Source organism: Grus americana, chromosome 11, assembly GCF_028858705.1.
Source record: "Grus americana isolate bGruAme1 chromosome 11, bGruAme1.mat, whole genome shotgun sequence".
Taxonomy (NCBI): Eukaryota; Metazoa; Chordata; class Aves; order Gruiformes; family Gruidae; genus Grus; species Grus americana.
Genome location: NC_072862.1, coordinates 19,365,287 through 19,381,525, shown reverse-complemented (window position 1 = coordinate 19,381,525; position 16,239 = coordinate 19,365,287). Strand labels below are relative to the sequence as shown.

Genomic DNA, 16,239 nt, shown 5'->3' with positions numbered 1-16,239 from the left:
CGCCGCCGGGACGGCCGGTGCACGTCACGGCGGGCGACCAATCACGGGGGGCGGTGGCGCGCGCCCGGCAGAACCCTGCCCCCTGCTGAGGGGAGGGTGTGTGCGCGCGCGCTCTCGAGTGCGAACGGCGCCCCGGGCGCGCGCGGTGCCGCTGCCGCCGGAGGGGCGTGAGGGGAAGGGGAAGGGATGTGTGTGTGTGTGTGTGTGTGTGTGTCCCCGCAATCACGTCACACGGCACGTGTCCGCCCGGTACACACCGTTGTACTTTAATGAACGTCCCGTACAGCGCGCGCCGCCTCAGCTACCGCCGCCGGGGGCGCGCGCCTCGGCCGCCTCAGCGCCGGGCCCGCCTCAGCGCCGGGCCCGTCCCGTCCGCCCCTCAGAGGTCTGCGCGGGCGCCGGCGGCCCGCGGCGCGTACTTGGGCATCAGTTCATGGATCCTGCGGATGAAGTCGGACTTCTCGGCGCAGCCCTTGCACGCCTCGCCCCAGTCGTCGAGGATCCGCCGCAGCTCCTTGACGCGCAGCTTGCGCAGGTCGGCGGTGCTCAGGTCGATCTGTTTGTCTGCGGGGAGAGCAGAGCCGAGCTCAGCGGGGAAGAACGGGGGCGGGAGGGGACGGACTGCCCTCCCCCCATCCCTCCTCCGGGGGAGGCCGGTGCGTTTGTGTGCGGAGACGGTGGGGTGACGAGAGAAGCCCGGCGGCGAGAGACCTGACGGCTGCAGCTGCGGAGAGCGGTACAGGAGGCAAGGAAGCCGAAGTGCAAGAGGGAGAGAGGTGCCAAGCTCCAGGGCCGTGAGGAACGTCTAAGTCAGGCTTCTGACAGCAGATAAAGGATCTATGCTGTCAGAAGCCTAACGGTTTTAACGCTAAAAGTCATTACTAGAAGCCAGAAACTTTGGTTTCAGCTTAGACATAGGGGTTCCACAATAGCCCTGAAACCCCCTTTATTATGTGAGCAGCAATACTTTAATTCTCTCTTCCACTGGATAAATAAAAGGTAGCATAGTGATTTCAGAGGAAAGATAAGTGAATGGCAACAACAGAAAGCTTTTTAGGAAGCAACAGGACATCAGTATGAGAAATGAGAAGTATAAAGACCCACAATCCAAGGGGTGTCTCCAGGGAACATAAGGGCAGAGATATAGGAAAGGAGTCAGAAGGAGGTAAATATTTCTAAGACTGTTCTTCAGATTAGTCTTTTCAAGAAGAGTATGTCATCTAGGAACGCAACAGTTCAAGGAAGGCGCTAAGAAATGGAGCGCTGAATGCTCTGAGCAGACACCAGAGGAGGTGCGAAAGAAGTGTTTATCAACCTGCTGCTGCTGGCAAACATAAAGCAGCTAGGAATGTGGAGCTTAGCTGAGGGTTCGAGCCTTGTGTACAAGAGATGTCATCCCAGGCCGCAGGGCACACCTGGCTGCTCCCCAGGATGAGCTTTACTGCGCGCTCTCCTAAATATGATATTCCAAATAGTGATTTGCCCACAGTGGTGCTGATATGCCTGGGAGTTACTTACTTCAAGGCAAATCAGTGGCTCTGCCACTAAAAGGGTTAGTAGCCAACAATCTTACCTGAGCATCTCCGTAAAACTCTGTCGGGTGTTCATGGAGAGCAACCCAGGTTGTGCAGCCTAATTAGGCTAGCAATCTTGATACAGAATTTAGGACTGAGTAGTTTTAGTATGCTGTTTTACCCCAAATGATCCATACCCCAGAAAAGCATGGGCAGTTCCTCTTACGCTGGCAACTCACCATATTTTAGTTCACAGATCTGACTGTCTTTCTTCTTTAGTTTCTCACAGATCTTTTCCACGGGGATGTGATGACTCATGGGCTTTGATACCTCATTAATGATTTTGGTGGCTGCATCACTTGTGGCCCCAATGTAATAGCACTAGAGGGAAGAAAAGAATGAGGTGGGGATGCATGGAAAAACACTTCTAAAAGGGGAGTTTTCTGTCCATCTTCTCTCCCTGCTTGGTTTTGCAGCTAGAAGTTTACTGGTACAGAACCTTTCCAAGTGACTGCTACGGACAGGCAAAAGGAAGCCTAGCCCTGAGCCCAGGGTACTGAGTAGACATTTCCCATCACACTGCTTTTAAAGCTGTTGAGGCTGGTTGTCGTGTTTCTCAACTTTTTAAATAAATTGGATTAAGAATAAAGTCATCTTAATTCAAGGAGAAAGACTTGCTGAAGCGTTCCCCCTCTACATTTCTCATGGTGTCTCTCTGCAGTTTTCTTCTTGGGAGAGTTCAGGGCTTTTTCCTTGGGGTTCTTCATTTGCAGATTGCCCTCTGTTTTTAGTTAGGGCAATTGGTTTTCCTTTATTTAGTTTTCAGCTAAACAGCCAAAGAGCATAAATATTTTAACAGCTTATATAGCACCCCAAATACAGTTTATGGGACAAGGAAGTCCTACAGCAAATAAAAGCTTTGTAATCCCCAGCGCTTCAGTAACAGGGAGAAACAACAAGGTCAGCTAGTAAGATGTCTGTTGACAGACTGCCCCCCCCCCCTTTTTTTTTTTTTTTTTTAAGGTGAAGAGGTTCAAGTCCTCTCTTATAAAAAAAATACGGGACCAATTCTGGCCACAGAGCTCAGAACAGCCCCCCAGGAAGCCATATCATACAAACTCAGAAGCACTACTTTCCCCTCGTTTGCCAAGTATTCTACAACCTACTCCCTCAAGAGGCAAGCATCATTGACTACTACTACTTACCAGGCGGTTCTCTTTGCCTTTTGCTTCTTTGCAGGATTTCAAGAGCTCCTTTTCAATACTGGCAGGTGTGAACTCAACATTGTTGTCCTTTAGACTCTGGTAGAACCTTCCCAGGAACGTAACACACACTGGAAGGGAAGACGGATGGAGTTATCTGCCACTGCAGTAACTTCGTGGCTGCTCTTAGAGGGCAATTGTAGGGAAACAGAATAAAGGATTTGGAGAACAGAACTTCTAGAAGCTGCATTAGCAGTCAGTGACTTCACACATATTTCATTAAGTCTTTCAGAGCACATGGGAATCAACAATATGCCCTGGTATTTTTGGTGGTTTTTTGATGATCTGAGAAACCAGATCCATGGAAGCATCCAGTGGCTTCTGTACACTGTCCTGAGTGAGCAGCAGGATTCAGCTGAGGGATACAAGACAAAACAGTGCCCGTGCAAAAATGTAAACTCAATTTTCTGTCTTATTCTTGCTGCTTTAGGAAGCAACTTGTCAGACCACAGGCTTCAAAAACAGTTCTGATTGAAAAACAGCGCGCTCTACATAATCCCGTTACAGATTCCACGTGTGCTGTTTTTAGTAATACAGTATCACTGATTATCAAGTTGGTTCAGTTCACAGGTAAGTTATTTCCAAGAGAAAAAGAAATTATGTGATCACACGCTATGTCCACTTGGCGTATTTCTCCTCTCTCCATTCCCACAAGCTTCTGAATCGGTTTCAGAGTGAAAGAGGGAAGTCTTAAAGGTACTTAAACTCCCACAAGTGCACCAGCAGTTGAGAGGAAGATCCAAGCTCCTGCCTGTGGGGAGGGCACGTACAACTCGGTCATTACGCTTTCCCTGTGGCGGTAGTCACTCCACATACGCTCCGGACTAAGCACACGCGTGTCGCTGGGGAGGAGGGTGGACAGCTACGGTTACCGCAGCACGCAGGGGCTGTGCGACAGGGCCACCGAGAGGGACACCGCGAGTTTGCCCAGTGTCCGATTTCACTCATTCTGCTGCTCATGCAACTCGCCTGTGAACATCAGCGTCGCCTGGACCAGGAGCTCTGCAGCCCCACCAGTTCCTGCAGCAGGACCTGTGGATTCTCATGACTTTGAGGTGTGAGACAAGTGCCAGGCACTGGCCTGCCTCTACAGGAAAGGCACAAGTTATGTCTTTTATGTGATTTGTTTCAGTCAACAGGAAGGGATTGGCAAATATTACTGTCATTAGCAACTTGCATTTGACTCTGAACATGAGCCATGGCACAGGAGACGGGCAAATACAGGAAACTGAGTATGACCATCACAAAGCCAAGTAGAAACTTACTCTCGTTATATTAAAACTAGGTGTAATTGTAAGCTGGGCCATTTAGGAAAACATTTTTTTGTATGCATACAACACCATCATTTACCTCACATCAGTTTGTCCCCAGTCACAGACACACACTGATGTCCGCTGTGCGCTGTTTGGAAGTGAAAACCTTTGGAAAGAATAAAGATGCTGCAGGCAGTGGTACCGATGACTACAGTACAGTTGAAACCAATTTCCAACCTAGTGGTAAGACAGCAGCGGAAAGTTTTGATTTACTAAGTTCCCTCCCCCTCCTTCTGTCTTACTGTTTCTCTCCCTACAAAAAGGAGGAAGGGGTGAGCGTTAGTACCACAAACTCCCAACCAGTTACTATAGCCCCACCTCAAGGTTTTCTTGCTTCACCTGGGAAATCTGTTCTGTTCCACCATGCAAGAGCAGTTTAATTTGCTGTGCAGCTCAACAGCTTCCATCCCAAAGGCTCTGGTACTTGAGTAAAGCGCCCAGTTTGATTTAGGTCAGCTGAACACTGCTTCTGGCTTTACGCCTTAAAGAGAGGACACCCAATACTCAAGCAGTCAGTGGGCAAAGCCAAGGCGAACGTAACACTGTGATGAGTAAGGGGGGGGAAATCCAGGTGAGTAACTGCACTCGCTTCCTCCTGTTTGCTGCCTCGCAGCAGCTCCCCGCTTCGGTGCTCCAGCCGCCGTCACCCGGCTTGGAAAGGAGCGGGGGGAGAGCGCTTCCTCACGCCCCGGCTGGCACATGCCGAGCTGGGAAAGCCGAGGAGCTGATCTCCCCGCCTCAAGAGGAGACGATCCGGTCTCCCGGGGTCGGCGCTTTCCTTTCCCGTAGGAGCTCTGCGTTACCGCTAAGCCGGCTGAGAAGAGACCGGCAACTTCTCGACACGGCTACAGCACCTCCGGAAGGGAGGTCCCGGCCCCCTCCCACGGGCCAGACGGGCCCCGGCGAGAGGGGCACGGCCGGCAGCCCCGCCCCGCGCCTCCCGGGGCCGGCGCTGCTCCCCCAGGGGCCGCCAGCACCCCGAGCCGCTCAGCCGCCGCCCGCGTACCGCCCCGGCGGGCCGGCGCCAGGACCCGGCCACCTCCGAGCAGTGCTCCCGGCCCGCCGGCACTTTAGGCGGACTCCGGAGACTTTCCCGGCCCCGGAGCGAACAGCTCCCGCCGGCCCGGCCCCAGCGGCGTAGGGCTGTCATTGCCCTCCATCAGCGGGGCCGAGGGGCCACCGGAGCCCAGCCCCAAGGCCCGCCACGGGACCGCTCCGCGTCCCGGCCCCTCACACCAGCGGGCGGGCCGGGCTGCGGCGGTAAGGAGCAGCCTCGCCTCACCTCGCCGGGCCCAGGGGCCGCCAGCCGGGGCCGCCAGCCGGGCCCGCCCCCCCTCCGGCCCGGCCCCACTCACCCTCGCACTCCCCGTCGCGCAGGGCCCGGCTGCCGGCCGGCAGCAGGAGCAGGGCCAGCGCCGCCCAGAGCCCGTGGGCCGCCCGCATCCCGCCTCGCTCGGCAGCCCGCGCGCACTGCACCCGCCGCACCGGCACCGTCGCCCCCGCGCCGGCTCCCCCCGCCGCTGCCGCCCCATTGGCCGGCTCCCCACCCGGCTTCCACGCTGCCTCCTCCCATTGGTCGTTCTGCGGCCTCCACGGGAGAGTTGGCGGCCGCTGATTGGGGGAGGCAGCGGAATGCCAGCGCGCGGCGAGTTTCTCCGCCTCCCTTAGCCGCCATTTTTGTTAAGGGAAAAGCATCCTCGTGCGCTTTCTAACGGTCGCCATCTTCTAAAGGGGCAGATTCTCACACCTACAGCTGAACTGCGTTGCGGGGCGTGGCGGGGATGGGTCTGCCTTTACTCGCGGTCAGTACCTACCCTGAGGCCGGACTGAGCGGTACCCACGGGCTATGGCTGCCCAGGGTGGGTGGTGAGAGCAGGCGGGCAGCACGGGGTGACCCTTCGTCTGCTGGCTGTGGCAGGGCAGCCATTTGGGGCGCGCGAGGGCGCGCTGAGGAGAGGCCGCCCGAGGCCCTCGAGCAGCGCGGGTTTTGGTGCCGATGGAAGCTCTGGGCCGTCAGAGTTGTGTTTTTTTCTGGTTTCCCGTGGACTGAAGGCGTGTGGCCAGCGGAGGGAGCTTGGCAGGGCAGGGCAGGGCAGAGGAGAGGAGGAGCCTCCTGGGTGGGCGGCCATTGTTAGGGCTCTGCGTCCTGTGAGGGGCGGCGGAGCGCGTGCGGCAGGGCCAGGCTTCTCCTCAGCCTTGCCTTCAACGCGGGTAAAGCCCTTCATGCGTGGCTTTTGGTTATGTCTGTGCCTCCTGTGAGTTATAAGGCCTGAATTCTTTGAGGTGGGACAGTTGAAAGCTGAGTGGTTAAATTAACAACTTGCGAGCAGCTTGTTTATGGATTTTTGGTGGTTGTTTTTGTAGAGCCAAGGAAACAAATGAAGTTCATTGGGTTGTTTGTGGTTTTTTTTTTTTTTTTTTTTTAATTTTAATGCCTACTTACTATCCCAGTAACTGTAACTGTCAGCTTTTGTTCCCAAAGCCCTCATAGGATGTGCTGGGAACTGCCTTGAACAATCCCTGACCCTATGAGCTTATCACTTAAATCCCTTTGAAGTTGTGGGCCATTTGGAGGAGTGCACACACACCTGTTGATTGTTTTTTGTCTTGTGGGGCTGTATGTTTATACGTGTCCTAGGATATTATTCTGCTAAAAGAAGGTAGAGGCAGAGCCACTTCGAGTACAGGAAGACTAATGAGGCAGCCTAGTTGTGCCTGCCCCAAGCAAAGCCTTGGAGCCTAGGAGCTGTGGGGAATTTTTCAGTGTCTAAGTCTGAATTTTTGTGCAGGTCATCAGCTGCAAATTGTAAGCTTGACGAGGAGAGACAGGATGGGGAGGGAGGAGCAACCTGGTTCAGCAAAGGTCATGTAGCATGTGAGTAGTAATTAGGACACTGTATCTTGCCTATGTGAATACATCACATGTTTATGAGATAGAAGAGGTGGCTTTTCACCTTTCTAGATCTTGTTATCTCTCAAAATGTATTTATTAAGATTGGTAATGATATTATTGTCTTGTTTTTTTTTTTAAATCAGTCCATAGTGATTTCCAGAATTACTCAATATCAACGTACTCTAGGAAGATAATTGTTTTTTTTAAACTTATGCTGATTGCCCACTAAAGTCACTTAGTTGTGCACAGAAGTAACCACTTAAATTGCCCTTGTTTCTTAGCAGGATAGTGGCCAAAAGAGCTGAAAGATGAAGTGGCTTATTAATTAGTTGGAAGTAGGGCTTAAATTCAGAATTAGGAGAATTTAGGAGCTTCACAATATGGAGGAAGTTTGACTATCAAAAGAGTGCATTTATGAAACACATCTTCAAACAAAGTAGGAATTTTATACATTTTTATAGAACAGGCTGTGTGACAGGATAGGAGTGGATTTTTTTTTTCTTACACCACCACCACCACCCCCCACCCCCCCCTTTTGGATTGGAAAATAAGCCTCTCTGTGTTTCAATATGGGATCCTCAAATGGCTCTGAAGAAGAACAAAGATTCCTTTTGGTGGCGTGGGTTTTTTTCCCTCTTTTGATGGTGTGGTTTGGTTTCTTTTTTCCCCCTTTTGTTTGGTTTTTTATAGTTTATTTTCCAGCATACCAGCAGCTAGGAATGATTGCTTTCATTTTACCTTCTGATCCTTTTTTGGTCATGTTTCTAGGGTTCTGTTCATTCCACAACCCTCCAGCCACTGTCTCTCTGGAGCAGTAGGGATTTGTTATGTCTGAAACCTGGGTGCTGGGCAGCTTGTGCTGGTCCTCAGTGGTGTTGGGATGTTCTAACTTTCACCCTTCTAAGTTGGATGGATGTTGAAAAAGAAAAAAAACCTTTTTTTTCTTCCTTCTTTTTTTTCTTAAATGTAGTCCTTAATTTCCACATGTATAAGCAGCAATATTCAGAAGACTGGCTGAGCCTCAGAGATCTTCCTGCAGTATCATGTGCTCAGGATACTTTTTGTTGCATCAGTATTCACGGTTCCTAGTGTCTATCTTTTAAAAGTGACTGGGCTGAGATTTAGTTCTGGATGCAAAAGTTGATTGTTTTTATTGTTTAAAAGCCCCTCAGTTGTTAATGAGGCTTTAGCTCCTGTTTTAGCATCACAGTTTAATGTTTGCATTAAAACAATACCTGCAGGAAGCTATTCATCAGTTAATTCCCTCTCTGAAATAAAGACAAGAACAAGGAGGGAGATGAGATACTCTTGTATGTGAGAATTTGAGATAGAATGCGGATGGAGTTTTATGTAGTTATTAGGAAGATGCAAAGGGTGTAGGAGCCAGTGATGAGGGTTTCTAGTCCTGTCCTAAATTGTGCAGTTAGACTGATTAAACAGAAAATATTAGCACTTTTTGGGGAGGTCGCTAGTCCTATGTCCTTCACAGTTGCTCTACCCTGCAGGATGCTGTGAGGGACAGAGGTGGTTGTGTTCGTTCCCCACGCTCGTGGAAGTGTTTGGCTGGGAGTTTGGTCATAGTTTTAGCTAAGTGAAATAGTACTCAAGAAGCGAGGTACTGGGAAATAAGAGTTACTGTTCCAGTGAATGATCACAGATTTAGAGCTGGAGCGTGTAGCTGAGTGAGGAGTAAATGCCTGGTGACTTCTGGTCAGTCTTCTGCAGGCTTTCAGAGATAGTTATGATCATAGCATAGAGTGGCATGATATTGATGAATAGTCTGCTAGGAATTTAGTGTTGCATATGACTCTCTTCTCCAGACCATGAGTGGTTCTACAGCGAAGGCTAGGCATTATTCCATTGTATCTGGGCATGTATGAGCGAGAGAAAGGTGGGTAAATTAAAGAATACTGTGGTGGTTTAACCTCGGCTGGATGCCAGGTGTCCACCAAGCTGCTTTGTCACTCCCCTCCTCGGCAGGGAGGGGAGAAAAATAAGATGGGGAAAAAAACAACCCCAAACTTGTGGGTCAAGATAAAGGCAGTTTAATGTAGCAAAGCAAAAAGCAAAAGATTATTCTCTACTTCCCATCAGCAGGTGATGTCTGGCCATTTCCTGGGAAGCAGGGCTTCAGTAAGCGTAGCAGTTGCTCCACAAGACAAACATTGTTTAAAAAAAAAACCAAAAACCACAACCAAAACAAAATACCACGCAAACGCAATTTCTGTAGGGCATTTTCAGCTAATTGGAGGAAAAAAAAGGAACACCATGTAGCTATAAATGTTTGGGTTTGTGCTGGGGGCTCCTGCAGTGTATTGTTTTGGTGGGCTAATAGTACAAAGGGAAGATGTGAGCAGTGTAACAGGGAACTTGGAATATGATCAGCTCTTAGTGGTCTGATAAGAAGATGTTCTAGAATCACAGAATCATAGAATGGTTTGGGTTGGAAGGGACCTTAGAGAGACCATCTAGTTCCTACCCCCTGCCATAGGCAGGGACACCCTCCACTAGCCCAGGTTGCCCAAAGCCCCATCCAGCCTGGCCTTGAACACTGCCAGGGATGGGGCATCCACAGCTTCTCTGGGCAACCTGTGCCAGTGCCTCCCCACCCTCACAGGGAGGAATTTCTTCCCAATATCTAACCTAAATCTCCCCTCCTTCAGCTTAAGGCCATTCCCCCTTGTCCTGTCACTCCCTGCCCTCGACAACAGTCCCTCTCCAGCTTTCCTGTAGGCCCCTTCAGGTACTGGAAGGCTGCTCTAAGGTCTCCCTGGAGCCTTCTCTTCTCCAGGCTGAACAACCAAGCACTCCAGGTTAACGGGGCAAGGGCAGTGTGTTAGGAGTGAGCAGGAGAGTTAATTGGGCTTGATAGATCTGTGGGGATTAGAGGTGGTGGTGTTGGGAGGTTTAAGTTATGTAAATGGTGGCAGCTGCATGTTCATGGTGAGTCTGCTGTGTGCTCTGGGCCTTTGCTGGCTCTGCAGTCTGAGAAGGCAAGGCTGTGTACAGCTGTTGCAGTGGATGAAAGGGGTTCACTTCAGGGGTTAGTCTGTGAAGACAAGGAAGTGTGTTCTCTAAGGGTGGCGGTGAAACCAGGTTAGTTTGGTGGAAAAATGTAGTGTGGTACTGCTGTCAGTGAATGCTGACGAGAAACCGAAGTGTAGTAGAATTGTTACACATACACACACATATATATATTTATATATATAAAAAAATCATTCGGAACACTAAGTCTCTGTGTCCACCATTTGTTTAGAAAAGTATATAAACAAAACAAAAAAGACATATTTATGCAACAGTGTAGAGGACTGAATCTTTATTGTCTAGGTTATAGTCCTTTCTAGAAATTTAATTTCTCCTCTTATCAGCTTTATAATGAAATTTATACTGAGTTGCACAAGTCACACATTGAAACTGTGCTGAAGGTTTCTTTTTTTTTAGATAAGGAGAGGTATTTAAACAGGGTATTTAGATTTCAATCTGACTAGTGTGGCCTTAGTTTAAAGTATTTGACTTGCGCTGAAAAAACAGGTCTGTTGGTTTTAACAGAAACGAATTAATTTTTTTAACTCTTGTTTAAAGCTGAGGGCTTCACACCTTTTATTGTGCCAAATACACTTTTTATTTCCTATGCTTGGTTAATAAATGCTTTTAGCTGCATTAAAAAAAAATATTTACTTGACTAAGATTTGGTAATTTAGGCTAGAACAGTCTCAAAGGGTCTGACTTATATAGACACTTTTTTCAGGTCTCAGGTGAACGCTTTAGCTAAGCTACACTTTAATATTTTAGCCGTACTCTCAAGTACCTTGTTACAGTTTTGCTCTTCTCAGCCTTCCTATGTGGTATGTACTTAAAAAAAAGGTGGCTTGGCAGTCTATGTCCAGGGCCAGCTTAAGTTAGACTGTTGTTATATTTTACTGCTTAATGTCTTCTGGGGCTTGTTTCATAATTTTTTTTGTGTGTTAAGACAGGATGGGAGAAAGGGGTTACTTTTTCTGCCTCCTGCACCTTGACCTGGTTTATTGGTGATAATGGAAGAAAATGCACATCTTTGAGATTACTCACCTGTAGCAGTCACTGTAGCTTTTAATTCCCAAATCCTGTGTTTGTACATGTCTTAATTACTATTCTTTCACACCCATTCTGTTAAAATGATTGGTACTTAAATATTAAAATTGAGAAAAGAAATTGCTATTGCAATAAAAAAGTAAAATAAGCCATCACTCATCAAATAGCAATCCACGCAGTGAAGTATGTATTGGAGAACTCATCACTGATTCAGTCAATCTCTGAAAGTATTGCCTCAAAGCTGTGTATTAAAGCTTGTGATAGACGAGCAGGTGTCTTGGGCTGTTGCACGTGTCACATAGATCTACCTAACTGACTAGACTAGCTGGTGGATGTGCCTAATGCTTGCTTTAAGAAGTTGGTATTAAATAGTATACTGTCAGCTAAGGGAAGAAGGTAGAAGCTGTTCGCTCACCACACAGCCACAAGGTCCTTTTGGTTGCCCCTCATTCACCCAACAGTGGGAAGCAATGGCTGTTTCCGCATACCTCGTGAATGTTAGGAGCAGCCTCAGGATAACCTTGTCTGGAGGACAGCAATGAACATACAGCTGTACAGTTTTAATATCAGGTATTAGTCTTTAATTCCACATCACAGCAGTCGAGTGAATGGGTAAGGGAAAGAAACCCAAAACAAAGGGCAGATATTTACATCTAAAATTCACACCACTTATTTGTTGGTTCTGGAAACATGCTATCACAATATATACAATGAAGTACCTTTAGGACACTTGTACAAATTATTTTTTTCCTTTTAAATTTGATTTCCATTATAGATAAGATAGCTGTTTTCATTTTATTTTAAACATGAATACACAAAAGAGAAGTGATTAGAGGTTTTTGCCTTTTTTAAATAAGCACAGAATGCCAGAGGTTAAAAACACATTTACAGGGCAGAATACCAGTCAGACATCACAATCTATACATTTTTTGCTCAATTTCCTGTACAAATACACAGCATTCAAATGGGGGTATTTACAAAGAAGCATGATCAGAGGAAATTTTAAATATCACATAATTTGTTTCCCAAAGGCTCTTGCTCTCTCCAGCCTCCCCAGTTTTGGCTCATTCTCCCACAGAAGGGATATGTAATATCCCTTACCTAAAAAAGGGTAAGTAAGCTAAAAAGCAAACAGAGGAAAATAATCTTAGTCTTGTACACAGTAATAAAACCAACCCAAACCACTGAAAAAAAACCTTGTAGGATTCAGAGAAATTGTTTAATTGCTTTTCTTCTACTACTGTAGTTCCTTCTCAATTTTGTTTCAGATGGGGCCAGCAAGTACACTGACGATGGAGAGATTTGTAGCAGACTTCCACCAATTTTCTCAGGAATGCACATGCTATTTTGTTATGCAAAGAAAACCCAATAAGGCAAGTACATATTAAGTTTGAATTAGACTTAAGTATAGAATGACAAGGTCCTGTTCAAAACATCCCGTTGCTGTGGTTTATACAAGGAATCTTCAAATCCTGCTGGGCAAGTGCAACAACTGCTGTTGCTTCCCCTACTCCAGGACTGAGCTTGATGTTGGAGTTGTATTATGCTATAAGATACCCCACCCTACAGAGAAGTATTAGTTCCAAGAAGTATTAGTTCCAACATTCACAAAATCTTAATAATAGTCTTTCTATCTTCTGCCCCCTTTAAGGCAAGCACTGAAAAGGGAGGCAGACTACTTGGTAGGTATCAGAACAGTAACAGAAATTTAACTCCAGAGAGGCTTAAATTTGGTAAATTCAGCAATTTCTGTCCTTCTCTGTGTGGACCTGCCATCAGCTGGGTATTTGTATACATCAGCTGATTGATCTTAAAACCCTTACAAATACATAGTAATGTGAGACTCCCTAAATGGACTCACTGCTGTTGTACAACGTCTCTAATCAGAGCAGGATGATATGTTTTGAGAGACTGATTAGAGCTCCAGTGGGCAGGTTTTCCAGCTGACTGGGACTTGGTCCCATGGTGGTTGCATTAATGGTTTTGCAAAGTTTTATTTGCAAGACCTGCTGGGTTTTTTTTGCAATAAGGAAGCTCAGTAAGTCACTGCACTTACTACTTTTAATCATCCTGCCAAAATAAAAAAGGGGGCAGGGGAGATGGAATTGAATACAGAGTTCTTGTAAAAACTTCACTTGAAGAGTCTCAGACTGGAGAATAGTGTATGTGAAAATACTACACTCATTTCTAAGGAATTACCTTGACTTACCTTTAGTGAAAACATGAGTTTTCATACATGTGTTTTATACCAGAGATCCATCTTGGTTCATTAACGTTTAGGACTGTCCTAGCATTGGAAAACTCTCCTTTCTGCTAGAGAGGAAACGTCCACTACAGGCCAGGTTTTATTATCCTTGTCTTAATTGTGAAGAATATGGTGACTACAAGCAGCCTGTGTTAGTAACAAAATAGAGGAAGCAAGAGAGACTTTGTTCCAGCCAAATAGGCCATTTAAGAAACAAACCCATAACTTACTAGTTTTGCATGGGCTAGAGCTTGAGAAGGAAAATAAACAAATCCCCTTAAAATCCCCTTCATACAACTGCTAAGTCCAGACTTTGTACAGACAGACCATCTTTAGGAGAGCTCAGAAGCGATGTACTCTGCCCAGTGACTGTATTTAGAGGTAGTGCTAAAGGTGACCTGTAGAAGATTTATAATATCCTTTTTTTGCTTCTTTATGCTGTTCAAAGCATGAGAAACTGAGTAGTTAGGGCAAGAATAGAATATGAAAGTTGAGTGCTAGTCCCATTTCTGACACTTAATTTACATGGTGGAGGTAAGTCTCTTAGTTGAGTGTGCTTCAGATTTTTCAGTGGTAAGAAAGAGGGTGATCTGTTACCATCCTCTGGAGTGTGCTTTGTAATCTGCAGGTAGAAAGGGTTATAAGGAAGGCTAAAATGTGTGTGGGCATAGCACATGGCAGGACCATTGCTTGTTTATCTAAAAACATTAAATATTTGGTACTCTCTTGATTGAAAGTTTCTTGAAAAATATTGAAAATAGGAATAAAAGATTTCTTAGTGTTCTTTGAAAAGAACAGCTCTTGACTATATAACTCACAGAATTTTTTCCTGGTTTGTCATGTACTGAACTAAGCAAATACTGATTAAAAGGCTTGTTTTATGTTCTTACACTTGTACTGTCTTCATCTCTGCATAGTTCTGTTTCTTGGGTTTTTTTTGGGTGTGGTTTTTTTTTTTTAAACATTCTCCAGCCCTTTCTGGAGCTGGTCAATATAAAAAAAAAACAGGCGGAGGGGTGGGAAAGGCTGTATTGCTGCCTGAGGAGAAAGGAAATCAACCTTCCAGAAGGGAGGAGGGGAAGAAGCTCTTCAAGCTTTCTTTATACATTCTAAAGAAGCAAAAGAGGAAACAAACATTTCTTCTTTACAGGTTGCCTTTAAGATCCCTGACTCTAGGGTGTACACTATATATTGGGCATTTCTTGAATCTTAGTGTTTTCTGTCTACTGTGAGAGATGGAGAGTCTTCTGCACACCAGCTGCAGTGAGTTTTTCAGAGGGACTGAGGATGTTATGTTAACAGGGAATGAATCTCAGCTCCTGGGTGATGGAAGTTGGTGAGAATTGTGATGGTCAGCCCTGAGGCAAGGATTGTGGGATATGATGATGCATTTAAGCCACCTTTTCTTTACTGGCTGGGTCATCAACCAGCTGTGGCACGAAAAACTCAATTTAGTTATGGTTTTTCCTTTTTTTTTTTTTTTTTTAAAAAAACTGAAAGAGAAATGCTGGTGTCAACAGCCTGCCCAAAGTTGGGCATGGGAAAGGCCTACAATTAGGTTGCAGCTCCAATGGCTACTAACCTCCTCTCATCCTGTAGCACAGCTGAATAGCATATGATTCCAATGAGAAAACAGGTTGGTTTAGCCAGTGAAAGCAAAATTTAAGAAATCAAACAGCACATAAAAAAAAACAAAGGAGGCAGAGTTTGTTGGAAATGGTATCTTGGAAACCAGTGCTGATGCACTGGTTAGATTGCCTCAGCACCTATGAACCAATGCAGGGAGATCACTGCACAGATATGTACAATCCTGCTCTCAAAAGAGCCAATTTCTTCTTAGAATTGCCATCTTTCCACTACCTGCAGCTCACGCACCTTCCAGCCTGACAGTTCATAGAATCCCTGATTTCAGCAATGAGCTTTCACTTCTGTACAGCAAAGAAATATGTCCCTAGTGCAACTGCTTCTACTCAATGTGCGTCTCAGAACTGGGAGGAAAGCAGTTTCAAAATCAACTTGCCATTCCCCCCTTTTTCCCCCTCCACTTAAAACTGTATTTTTCAGCTTCTGCGAGTCTCTATGGCTTGTGTGCCATATGATGTGGTTAAGAAACTGCAGAAGGAATAAACTGTCCACTGCACAGAAAGTTAAAAAACATAACAGAAAGGTGTAAAAAGAAATTAAAAAGGAAAGCAGCAACCACCCATGCTGGCCCAGTTGCTTTTTTGGGCTCCAGACATAAACTTGCGGCAGTAGAAAATTGGTTTGCTGTTCTCCAAGTCCTTATCTCTCTCCTTTGTAGTCAGACCTGGAATGATGATGCAAGCTGCTTACCAGGAGTTGTCCCTACTGCTCACTGATGCCATGTTCCCATGCTACCCTGGCCTGCTCTTCCTTTCCCCCACTCACTGGTTGGGACACTTTACGATGCAATGGGCGGTGTTTGTCATCATCTTCAATTATCATACCCTCCTCGTTCTCCATGTTTGGCAGCCGGGAGTGGTAAGGTTTGGGGGGTAGAGCAGGAGGGTCCATGGTGTCCTGAGGAATGACTCCAGATGGAGCAGAGTGGCTTCGGCATGGCTGGGATTTGAGCGACTCTAGGACATCAGGCTCAGAGAGACTGTACCTGACAGGGAGGTAGGGGGTCTCTAGATCTTCATCGGTGTTCCAGGCCTGGCTGGGGACAGAATCCATGGTATCTGTGCGAGGAGGTGGTTCAGAAGAATGTCCGAAATTACTCTCGCTCAAGGAAGAGACACCACTGCTGGCACTGCCCGATAAAGTGGAGTTACTTCCATCTAGACCAGACTGTGGACTGGTGGGTGATGCAGGGATAGGATGAAGAGGGGACTGTTTGGAGAAAAAAACCCCAAAAACCAGGTTAAAATTGGCAAAGGAGGAAACACTGCATCTTGTGTGGTGTTCCACGTTTCAGCTT

The 16,239-nt window shown here is 46.7% G+C and overlaps 2 protein-coding genes across 14 annotated transcripts in view; both read right to left on the bottom strand.

The window, feature by feature from the left end:
* Window positions 1–247: 247 nt before the first annotated feature.
* MANF (mesencephalic astrocyte derived neurotrophic factor) lies at window positions 248–5,604 on the bottom strand. The gene is made up of 4 exons (XM_054838757.1): window positions 5,445–5,604; window positions 2,720–2,847; window positions 1,754–1,895; window positions 248–564 (listed from the first exon to the last, which is right to left on the bottom strand). Exons 1-4 carry the CDS (start codon window positions 5,530–5,532, stop codon window positions 380–382), a joined length of 543 nt encoding a protein of 180 aa, XP_054694732.1. The 5' UTR covers window positions 5,533–5,604; the 3' UTR covers window positions 248–379.
* Window positions 5,605–11,611: 6,007 nt separating this feature from the next.
* Window positions 11,612–16,239, bottom strand: part of DOCK3 (dedicator of cytokinesis 3) — a 224,773-nt gene continuing 220,145 nt past the window's right edge. For all 13 annotated transcript variants that reach the window (XM_054838228.1, XM_054838236.1, XM_054838229.1 and 10 more), the window contains one exon: window positions 11,612–16,151. In XM_054838228.1, coding sequence (XP_054694203.1) covers window positions 15,645–16,151 — 507 coding nt within the window. In that variant the 3' untranslated portion in view covers window positions 11,612–15,644. The remainder of the gene's footprint in view (window positions 16,152–16,239) is intronic.